Source organism: Salmo salar, chromosome 01, assembly GCF_965601325.2.
Source record: "Salmo salar chromosome 01, fSalSal1, whole genome shotgun sequence".
NCBI lineage: Eukaryota > Metazoa > Chordata > Actinopteri > Salmoniformes > Salmonidae > Salmo > Salmo salar.
The window spans coordinates 171,622,501-171,634,786 of NC_138291.1; the positions used below are offsets into that span (position 1 = coordinate 171,622,501).

General features: G+C 40.1%; 1 protein-coding gene across 1 annotated transcript in view; it reads right to left on the bottom strand.

Moving 5' to 3' along the window:
* The window catches only part of nr5a1b (nuclear receptor subfamily 5, group A, member 1b), a 17,431-nt gene extending 5,166 nt beyond the window's left edge, over positions 1–12,265 (bottom strand). Inside the window, exons 1-5 of the mRNA XM_014143572.3 lie at positions 12,150–12,265; positions 11,803–11,944; positions 10,281–10,963; positions 2,638–2,757; positions 2,305–2,452 (exon numbers count right to left, since the gene is read on the bottom strand). Of these exons, the coding sequence (XP_013999047.3) occupies positions 2,305–2,452; positions 2,638–2,757; positions 10,281–10,963; positions 11,803–11,944; positions 12,150–12,251 (1,195 nt within the window). The 5' untranslated portion in view covers positions 12,252–12,265. The remainder of the gene's footprint in view (positions 1–2,304; positions 2,453–2,637; positions 2,758–10,280; positions 10,964–11,802; positions 11,945–12,149) is intronic.
* Positions 12,266–12,286: the final 21 nt, after the last annotated feature.

The window sequence follows — 12,286 nt, forward strand, 5'->3', positions numbered from 1 at the left end:
CTATAGCTTCTCAGAGAATTGCTTATTATTGTTTCAAAGTGTATTGAAACTTTGTAAAGATGCACTTTAAACCAGGTTGGACTTGACATTACTTATTGGTCCACGGATGGTGAATATCGAGTTAATATTTTCAATGCCTTCAGAAAGTATTCACACCTCCGGACTTTTTCCACATTTTGTTGTGTTACAGCCTGAATTTGAAATGGATTGAGATTTTTTTGTCACTGGCCTACACACAATACCCCAGAATGTCAAAGTGGAATTGTGTTTTTATAATAGTTTATTTAGTTAATTAAAAATGAAAAGCTGAAATGTTCTTGGGTCAATAAATATCCAACCCCTTTGTTATGGCTAAATAAGTTCAGGAGTCAAAATGTGCTTAAAGAGTGACATAAGTTGCATGGACTCTGTGTGCAATAATAGTGTTTAACATGATTTATGAATGACTACCTCATCTCTGTACCCCACACATACAGTTATCTGTAAGGTCCCTCAGTAGAACAGTGAATTTCAAACACAGATTCAACCACAAAGAACATGGAGGTTTTTCCAATGACTCGCAAAGGGCACCTATTTGTAGATGGGTCAACATTTTTAAAAAGCAGGCATTGAATATCCGTTTGATAATGAGGAAGGTATTAATTATACTTTGGATGGTGTATCAATACACCCAGTCAATACAAAGATACAGGCGTCCTTAACTCAGTTGCCAGAGAAAAAGGAAAACGCTCAGGGAGTTCACCATGAGGCCAATGTTGACTTTAAAACAGTTACAGAGTTTAATGTCTGTAATATCAGAAAACTGAGGGTGGATCATCAACATTGTAGTTAATCCACAATACTAACCTAAATGACACAATGAAAAGAAGGATGCCTGTACAGAATAAAGAATATTCCAAAAGTCACTAAATTAATACTGCAAAAAAATGTGGCAAAGCAATTCACTTTTTGTCCTGAATATAGTGTTATGTTTGGGGTAAATCCAATACAACACATTACTGAGTACAACTCTCCATATTTTCAAGCATAGTGGTGGCTGCATCATGTTGTGGGTATGCTTGTAATTGTTAAGGTCTGGGGAGGTTTTCAGGATAAAAAATAAACAGAATGGAGCTAAGCACAGGCAGAATCCAAGAAGAAAACCTGGTTTAGTCTACTTTCCACCAGATACTGGTGTCACAGTATCTAACGAAGGTGGCGCCCCTCCTCGGTCGGGCGGCGCTCGGCGGTCGTCGTCGCCGGCCTATTAGCTGCCACCGATCGTTGTTTCTGTGTCTTTTGGTTTTGTCTGTCTGTCTATCTCGCACCTGTTTTGTGTTTGTCATTAGTGGGGGGTTATTTAGTGTGTATTTTCAGTTGGGGTTCTCGTGCGGGATTGTTTATTGTCCACTCAGGACAGTTGTGATTATAAATTGTTATCGTAGATTATTATTGCCGGGCTGCGCCCCGTGCGCTTTTCGTTTCCAGTGCGCTTATTTTGGGAAGGTGTTTTTCCCCTGGCAGACTTCGCCACGCGCCTGGTGCCCTACGGCTATTGCGTGTCAATAATATTATTAAAACACCGTTGCTCCGGCCCTCTGTCTCCTGCTCCTGATTCCACCTCTCCACTGGTCCTAGACAGTCGTGACAACTGGGAGATGAATTCACCTTTCAGCAGGACAATTAACTAATATGCAAAGCAAAATCTACACTGGAGTTGCTTACCAAGAACACAATAAATGTTCCTGAGTGGCTGAGTTACAGTTTTGACTTAAATCTACTTGAAAATCTATGGCAAGACCTGAAAATGGTTGCGTAGCAATTATCAACAACCAATTTGACACAGCTTGAACATTTTTGAAAAGAATAATGGGCAAATATTGCAATCCAGGTGTGGAACGCTCTTAGAGACCTACCCAGAAAGGGGTGTGAATGAGTTATTTCTGTATTTCATTTTTAATAAATAAATATGGAGAATGGTCCATGCTATCCACGTTCCTTGGGACTTCCCAACACTGACGTTACCCCATTGAAGATTACATTTAAAATGGTTAAGGTAAGGGTTAAGGTAAGGATTAGGTTTTAGAGTTGGGATGTCCAAAGGATCCCCGATAGCACTAACCTATAGAGAACCCATGGCTGATCTCCCACTCGCAGGGGTCGAAGAGGACAAGGAACTTAATGGCGATTGGTCCACGGACCTTAATATAAAGTTAACATTTTCAACCATATTTTCAACCCTTAACTAGGAGAGAATTATTTGTTATGGGGATATCCAGCTCCCCATGGTGGTCCCCTGTACATGCAATTGAATCTCCCACTCACCGGGGTTGAAGAGGATGAGGAACTTGAAGCAGGCAATTTCTCTGCGGTCCGCCTGTAGGGTCTGTAGTTTCTCAACTAGCTCCTGTCCTCTCTGCACCAGGCTTGTGAGAGTGGCTCCTGCCTGGGACGCTATGGACGCCAGCTCCACCTAGACCACAACATACACATGCATGAGTTTCAACATAGGAACTTTCCTCAATTTGTTTTATTTCTGGTCTCATTAAAGGTACTCAGTGATATGCGTTTACCATGAGGAGCGGTGTGACTGACTTCCAACTTCTGTGCGTGTGTGCGTGCATGTGTGTGATGATGCTTGGTGATCATTGCACTCACCTCCTGCCCTGTGACCAGTAGCACGCTGCCCTCCTTGCCGTGTTGGACTTGCCTGGAGATGAAGTCCAACACCAGCAGCTCGCTCCAGCAGTTGTGAAGCAGCTTCATCTGATCTCCCACCTGATAGAAGACAGAAGGAAGGAACATCCATTCAAACAGACATATTTGGGGTGTGTTCCAGACACACAGATTCCCATGCTTTTGAATCCCCATGGCTTTGCTACATAACAAGGTAACAGACTTAAAATGGTTTGGTTAAAATGACAACACCCAAGGTAAGTAAAAACATTTGCTAAACTAAAGTGAACTATCCCTTTAACTATCAATGAACTTAATGTGGTTAACCAGAAGTAGTAGTAATGCACCATTACAGATAGGGGCAAACAGTTGTAATGAATGCCCATGGTCAGACTGATAGTGTGAAGTGAAATAGAGAAAATTCAGATTAGTTCCCAGGCTACATAAAAAGGTTAACCAAACAATGGTGGGTGGATTCACAGTAAACATGGGGGCGGGGTCACTTTATAAAATACAATTTATACAGTATAATCCAGAAAACCTTTCTGATATGCCAAAAGATTATTGTAGTCTGCTTTTTGTGGCATAGTCAAGCTATGGATTATGAATGATCCATTATCCACTATCCATTATCCATTTCCTGAGTTGAAGTTGTATTTTGGGTAAATGTCACTAACAACTACAAACCCAGAGAACAGCAACACTGTACAGACAAAATCAATATTCATTGCAATTACAGTTTAACAACCAGCCCATCTCATCACATGACGTGAGTGTGAGCATGCTTGTTTGACAAACGTCAACATTCTTTGAATATCAGTTAAGTCTTCCATTTCATGGAAATTCACAAGCCAGGGACAAAAGCATGTCAACATCACCAAAGATACCTAGATATAGTATATGAACAGAGACCCATCGAGACATGGCCCCATTTAGTCTGGATTTTCTGTTGCCATGGCAAATGGATACTATTTACCACCAAGTCGAGCTCTGTCACCACGAGGTCGGTTTTTCATTTATTTGTTGTAGCACAGCGAGTTCTTTAACACAAATACCAGACCGGATTCAATACACACTTCAGGAATTGCACAACAAACCATTGACACACAGCAATGTGAATGCAACAGAATATGTTGGGGGGGTTTTCATTCGGAATACAGTGTACACCATAAAGACTCTAGTCTGGCATCCGACTGCTATTCCCCCATCTGCACCTATTGAAAATGTCAAGTACCTCAGAATTTTGATGGATTTTCTTTCTTCTCTCTCTATCTCCCAGCTCTCACTCGCCCATGGGTGAGTCCGTGAACTATTTCTAACAGTCAATGGTGAATACCACTCTAGGATTTAATATGACGTGTATACTGCCTATTGTACAACCATTGAGGTGCCGGTTGAGGCAAAAGTATTGTGAGTGTGAAAAAAAAGATTACCTGAATTCATGAAAGTGATTATTTTGTACTATTAACCAACATACTGAACAACATGTTTTATATTTTTGTCTTGATACACAACTAGAGCAGCTGTTCTGAGTGCATATGGTGCAATGCTAATGTCCACCTGGCTCATTCTATTGCTATTGCATGCCATGCTAGCAAGTCATTACACCTGGTAAATGAGGTAGAAGTTCCTTCCGGAAGCCATTCTACTGTGAGGGGATTGACACACACCTGTTCAATACAGATGTAGACACAAAGACCTGGAAACTACCCATCAACACGTGGTGAAGAGAGTCAATAAGCTAATGTATGCCACATCCACCATCGCACACACACACACACACACACACAAACACCCACATACAAACACATACATACACACAGCCCAGCTTAGTACTGGCATGAAAAACACATGGTAACCCATCTCCAGATATTGCCGTTTGTTACCAGCGTAGCACTGTTGAGTAAGTTTGCATGCACACTAATAATCCTATATTAAAATGATTATGGCAGTAGGGTGAGTATGGCATTAGTCATGTAAACACCTTACTCTGATTATCTTAATGGTCATTAAGGTCTTAATCGAAGTAAGCATATATTCTGATTTATTAGGACATGTAAACAGCGGTGTATTTGTTCTAGCACGGGCAGCGCGAGTCTCTCACTTTAGCGCCAGTGAAGTGAGTTTGGAAAATGGAAAGTATGCATCTTAGAAATAGTTTTCACATTTAAACTCTATATGTCTGAACTCAGATTCAAATAGGCTTCATATTTATAATACTATTATAATATGGTTAAATATGAATATAATAATATTTTGATTGATATAACGTTTATTTTGATTGGCATTTTTGGCATTTATCAAAGTCCTATTAGGTAGCCTGATTTCAGATGTGTCCCATTTATCAAAGTCCTATTAGGTAGCCTGATTTCAGATGTGTCCCATTTATCAAAGTCCTATTAGGTAGCCTGATTTCAGATGTGTCCCATTTATCAAAGTCCTATTAGGTAGCCTGATTTCAGATGTGTCCCATTTATCAAAGTCCTATTAGGTAGCCTGATTTCAGATGTGTCCCATTTATCAAAGTCCTATTAGGTAGCCTGATTTCAGATGTGTCCCATTTATCAAAGTCCTATTAGGTAGCCTGATTTCAGATGTGTCCACGTAAACAGGATTATTAGGGAAATTGTTCTTGTTGCAAAGCATGTAAATGTTTAAATCAAATGATTATATTAATCTTATTATCCACAAAAATCATAGTAAAATGGGGCGGCAGTTAGCCTAGTGGTTAGAGTGTTGGACTAGTAACCGGAAGGTTGCAAGATTGAATCCCCGAGCTGACAAGGTAAAAATCTGTCGTTCTGCCCCTGAACAAGGCAGTTAACCCACTGTTCCCTGGTAGGCTGTCATTGAAAATGAGAATTTGTTCCTATTAACTGACTTGCCTAGTTAAAAAAAGGTTAAATAAAAAATGTGCATGTAAACATACCTATTGACTGTAAGGAATATAATGTATTTCGATGCATTTTAGTATGATCATTCAATCATTGGAAATATTTCCTTGTGTGTGTGTGTGTGTGTGTGTGTGTGTGTGTGTGTGTGTGTGTGTGTGTGTGTGTGTGTGTGTGTGTGTGTGTGTGTAAAGCTACCGGAGCTGTTGCCAGATCATTTTATGTTCATTTCTCTACAATAACCTGCCTCCAACGTCGTTTTAGAGAAGGAGTATTTCTGTCTGTAATGAAGCCCTTTTGTGGGGGAAAACTCATTCTGATTGGCTGGGCCTGGCTCCCCAGTGGATGGGCCTATGCCCTCCCAGGCCCACCCATGACTGCAACCCTGCCCAATCATGTGAAATCAATAGATTAGGGCCTAATGAATTTATTTAAATTGACTGATTTCCTTAAAAGAACTGTAACTCAGTAAAATCTTTGAAATTGTTGCATGTTGAATTTATAGTTTTGTTCAGTATATTAAATAGTGATTATGTATTATATAGTATAGTGATTGGATAACAAATACCACAATTAAAATGATTTATTAGACATATGATGACAATCAGATAATACGTATATCACAAGGCTTATTTAGTAGCTTTCTCTCATCTTAGATCAAACAAACTTTCAGAAGTCTAGCTGTAGACTGATAAGAAGAAGACGCCAATTAATGGTCACTTTTAAAAATATTGAAATAGATTTTGTAACGATTTGACTATGCAGAAAGCTGTAAAAATCTCAAATAAAACTTGATCTTTTACAAATACTGTCTATCCCTCCACATGGAAAACCCAAACACATTAACTAAACACTCTGGAGTACACATTCCACTCTTATCTACTGCAAGGAATACCTTCAGTACCGGCAAAAGTAACTGGGGACTTCTTGGCAGATAGTCCTGTTAGTCATAGTCAACTGGTTTTATGTCTTAGTGCTCCTCCTACAGAAAGTGAAAGTTGACTGTGGCTAGTATGCTCTTGTGGTGAAGCTTTTCACATTATATGAAGGTAGTTTGTGCTACACCTCTTATTTTGTGTTATTTACTCTGTATATACTGAATCTACTATAAGATAGAGGACAACAAAGGCAAAGGGTATTATATATAAATGAATCTAAAACAATGTAATGTGTTATAAATTTAATACAGTAATATAATTGCTATTGTCTGCTTCAGCCGTGAAAGGAAAGCCATACCATACCAAAATGTTTAACTGACCTTAAGAACAATAAGCCACACTAAACTGTTAACTATTCAAGTATTAATAAACCCCCAGACCCTGAAAAATAAAACATTTCATCCATCAGCCTTTGTACTGCTCTAAACCTTATCAAACCAAACAATGCTTCCATTGTGGTGAAAATATTGAAAGTAGGGACATGGTATTGCTTTATACAGCACTTTAAGAGAGTCCACTTCCTTTACATCAGCATAAAACTCAAGTGTTTTATTTTAGGAGAGATGAACGCCGACCTCGACCTAACCAGGTTAAATCACTGCAAGTATGCTATTACCATTCATCACTATCACACACACGCTCCCACGCACACACACACACACACACTGGCACTCACTCACCCACCCACACACACACACACAAATAAAATATCCTCCCTAACTCACTCTAAATTAGTTCAGTCAACATCACCGTGAACCTTGGGAGGAGGGATAATAAGCAGATTGAGGCATAATTCAATCATTTGAAATAAAATGCTGCTTTATAAAAGATCTCTTCTCCTGATAACACTGTTCCATTCTGCCTGTCAGGATGGCCAAGAAGGGTTGACTTCATAAAATCTCTTCCAGATAGGAATGGATGAAGGTCAGACTGAAATGAATAGCGTTGGGTGACATACGGAACCACAGTGAAGAGATTGCCCTTTCCTGGCTCCTCTCCTCAATGTGTGAACCGAATGGCAGCGATGCGCGCCCACACAGTCCCTGCTGCAACTAGCATGCACCCAGTGCTCAAGTAGCTACAACGTGTCAGAGCATCTGTTTGTTCACCGCTGATAGTCGGTAGCCCGAGTCACGCCTGACCAGAATGGGTCTTGAGGAGAGCATTACGGGAGGGCAGCGGTTGAAGCTAAGTCAATTAGCCGTTCACCTCATGGTAGCATTACACAGAGCGAAAATCGATGGATTAGCCAGTTAGCTTGAATAAACACTCACAAATAGCGTGCTACAATTCCCTGGTGTGTAAAGAATTCTAAAGTGGGATATGACTTATTAAGGTCAATTATAGCATGCCCATTCTGAGGTTGTGTGGAGTTATTACAGAATATATAGTCAAATTCAGACCTCTCTCAATGTCACTATTCTATGTCACCATAGTGACATGCACTACCATTCAATAGTTTGGGGTCACTTAGAAATGTCCTTGTTTTTGAAAGAAAAGCACATTTTTTTGTCCATTAAAATAACATCAAATTCATCAGAAATACAGTGTAGACATTGTTAATGTTGTAAATGACTATTGTAGCTGGAAACGGCATATTATGCAATATCTGCATAGGCGTACAGAGGCCCATTATCAGCAACCATCACTCCTGTGTTCCAATGGCACGTTGTGTTAGCTAATCCAAGTTTATCATTTTAAAAGGCTAATTGATCATTAGAAAACAATTTTGTAATTATGTTAGCACAGCTAAAAACTGCTGTCCTGATTAAAGAAGCAATAAAACTGGCCTTCTTTAGACTAGTTGAGTATCTGGAGCATCAGCATTTTGTGGGTTTGATTACAAGCTCAAAATGTCCAGAAACAAAGACCTTTCTTCTGAAACTCGTCAGTCTATTCTTGTTCTGAGAAATGAAGGCTATTCCATGCGAAAGATTGCCAAGAAACTGAAGATCTCGTACAACGCTGTGTACTACTCCCTTCACAGAACAGCGCAAACTGGCTCTAATCAGAATAGAAAGAGGAGTGGGAGGCCCCGGTGCACAACTGAGCAAGAGGACAAGTACATTAGAGTGTCTAGTTTGAGAAACAGACGCCTCACAAGTCCTCAACTGGCAGCTTCATTAAATAGTACCTGCAAAACACCAGTCTCAACGTCAACAGTGAAGAGGTGACTCCGGGATGCTGCACTTCTAGGCAGAGTTGCAAAGAAAAAGCCATATCTCAGACTGGCCAATAAAAAGAAAAGATTAAGATGGACAAAAGTACACTGACACTGGACAGAGGAACTCTGCCTAGAAGGCCAGTCTTAAAGTATTTGGTTTTAAATATACTTAAGTTTCAAAAGTGAAATTCCAAATATTGTGCAAACCAAACTTCACCATTTTCTTGTTATTTTAAATTACAGATAGCCAGGGGCGTGCTCCAACACTAAGACATAATTTACATGTGTGTTTAGAGCCCGCCAGAACAGAGGTAGTAGGAATACCCAGGGATGTTCTCTTGGTATGTGTGTGTGAATTGGACCATTTTCCTGTACTTTTGGGTGTCAAGGAAAATGTATGGAGTAAAAAGTTTTTAAAAAATATTTAGGAATGTAGTGAAGTAAATGTTGTAAAAAATATAAATAGTAATGTACATAGTAAGTAGTACTTTAAAGTATTTTTACACCACTGCATATAACTAATATGTCAATGGCACAATGGTTAAAATGGTTAAAAGTCACTATTAAAAGTCACTACAATGGTTAAAAGTCACTATTTTTTACATATTCATGGGAGACCGTGTTGTAGGTGGCTACTGTAATGAAAGGGTAACTTGTTGATGCTGCTTGGTGGAATACCCCCTGGGCTGTGTGTGTGTGGAATACCCCCTGGGCTGTGTGTGTGTGGAATACCCCCTGGGCTGTGTGTGTGTGGAATACCCCCTGGGCTGTGTGTGTGTGGAATACCCCCTGGGCTGTGTGTGTGTTGAAAAAAAAAGCTGTCACTCTGCTCTCTCAATTGTCATGGATACGGATGTGCTTCCTTGATTCCACCTGTCATCGTCTTTTCATCATGGTGGACACCTCTGCAGTAGGAAGTCCCAAATAAACAGCAGAATAATGTGTGAGAGATGTGTGCATGGCTGTCCATGCGTAAAATGGTAAATGTTGACAGTGTATGTGTGTGTATGTGTGTATGTGCAAATGTGGGTGCGCTTGTGTGTATCCCAATGTTATTGCATTGGCGATTTTCGCTCAGTTCAGGAATTGGTTATCATATTCATTGTTGAGTTTTTCCCAATTCATCACTTGAATTTTAATTCACATCCTGATATAGGGAACTCACCCCAATAAACAAAAACTGACACAATAAAATATGCCATATGCCTTTTGAAAATACAACATTATGTATCCTCCATGTTATGATTCTCACAGGCCCCACTCAGGTGATTAATAAATATTAGACTACGGGCTCTACACAATTTGAAACCTTTAAACCAGAAAGGGCTTTTGTCAGCCTTAACTATACAAAAGGTCTTACCTGTAAGGCTGACGAAGACCTTTGTGGTTGAAACATTGCTAATAAAACGTCAGGAGCATCAAAACAGTGGGAAGGTTTTTTTGTCTTATTTTCAAGTCCTTTTGTACAAAAGTGTACAACACTTTTGTACTAATAGATTCTTTTTTCATGAAAAAAGTGTAAGGACGGCATATCATCTACAGTCTAAACCATCTCTGAGAAATGTGGAGGTTTCCAAATGATTAACAACTTTGCTTGGTATGACAACAAATTATTGACTCTTGGTTCCCTACCTTGAGCTCCTTGAAGAAGATGCAGCTTCGGGCCCACTCCACGATGGAGAAGAGCGTCTGGTCGGCCATGTGACACATTAGGCTGAAGGGGCTGAGTCTCTCCTGACCCTTGCCCCCCTGGCCACTCTGCTCCTGCTGAAGGTGAGCAGCGATCTTACTCTGTACCTGCAGCTCGTCCGGGTCACATCGCAGAAACTCCAGCACCAGCTGAGGCACCCCGGGGACCTGCGGAGAGCCCGGTCCAGAGTATACCTGCTCCGGGTAGGTGTAGCTGCCCACTACCGAGTCTGGGGAGCTTGTGTAGTGGTCTGGGTACTCGGACTTGATCGCCCTGCTGGGGAAGGAGGCGTACTGGTACTGGGGGGGTAAGGGTGCATGGGGGGGGAGTCCAGGCATAGCCATGCCCAGTGAGGGGGGTCCGTAGAGGCTGCGGTCGTAGTCTGTGGGGGCGATGGGGGTCGTGGTGGTGTGGAGGATGCCCTTGGGGAGCGGATGGAGGCCCGGGAGACTGCCCGTGAAAGTGTAGTCTGTCTGGGTGTCAGGGGAGAGCATCGGAGGGGTGGTCTCCATCTTGAGGCCGGTGGCTCGAATCAACGCTTTCTTCTGCTGCTTGAGGGCTCGGTCGCGCTTGTACATGGGGCCAAACTTATTCCGGCCTCCTCGCATGCGATCGGCACGGACAGCTGATGGAATGAGAGCAAGATCGAACGCCATTACTGTTATTCGATTCATTGCTAGCATTCACTATGCAGAGGTTGAAGTTAGCATGTGAGAGTTCTTGGTGCAGCAATCAAAATGTGAACCAAAAATACACTAATAGAGCAATCTTTTTGTAGATTTAATGTATATATTTGAAGATATGGATTAAATCCATTGTAAAGTACATTTAATTTCCAGGGATAAACTAAAATGTTAGTTATTGTTTTGTTATTATTCTGAATCCCAAAATAACTTTAAATTGCATTTACAGATTGATTTATGATTTAATGACATATGAAGAATAACCTCATCCAAAGCTCTTCTAATTATTCAGTCATATTAGAAAACATACTGTTCATACACGTTTTTATCAAAGGCTACTGAAATAGTTTACCTGGAGCTAGATTTAAAAAATATATAATTCCATAGCTAATATGCCAATGTTGATACAGCAATTAAAACCCAAACATTGGCAAAAATATATATGCAACAACTGACAAACTACACTTATAATATAGCTCATTTTTCTTACGTTTCATTAATTAGAGAGGAATATTTAACGACACCTATTTGATAATAAGCCTACCATCAGACAGACTATAATGCAGCCTATGGAAGCCTCCTGTTGTAAAATAAAATATATCACCAGCACAAAGACATAGACGTGCAATTTCATCAAACAGATATCAAACTTCATCAAATCTGATTTATAGCCCCCCAAAAATATACAAGTAGACGTTTAAATATATTCATTTTAAAATCTGACTGCATGCCATGTTAAACCAAAATATGAACTAAATTAATCAAATAAAAATGATCTTACCTTCTAATCGCATTCCAACATTCAGGCATTTCTGAAACCGACAAAATGGACACCGTTTCCTCTGAGTTTTGTCAATTTTACAATCCTGGTTTTCTGCACATGTATACCTCTTATTGTTTTGAACCGTTCTTTTGAAGAAACCCTGTGAGAGAGAGTTCATATAGACATGCCTATTAACAAAATACACAAGATCATCATCAATGCTGCAATAAAATTAATACAAAAACGAAAATAATATTAATACATTTTAATTAATAAAAATGATAACGAATTTCTTGAGGGATACCATCTTGACGTAAATAAAAAGCCTTTTATAAAAATAAATGATTGCGTCTTTTGCAGCCTACCTTACAGCTTTCACACGTCAGTAGTCCATAGTGGTATCCCGACACCTTATCGCCACAAACAGGACATAGCTCTTCCAAATCGACATCATAAGTGTACTCCATTCCGGTCAACGGAACACCTGGGAATGTACATGCCG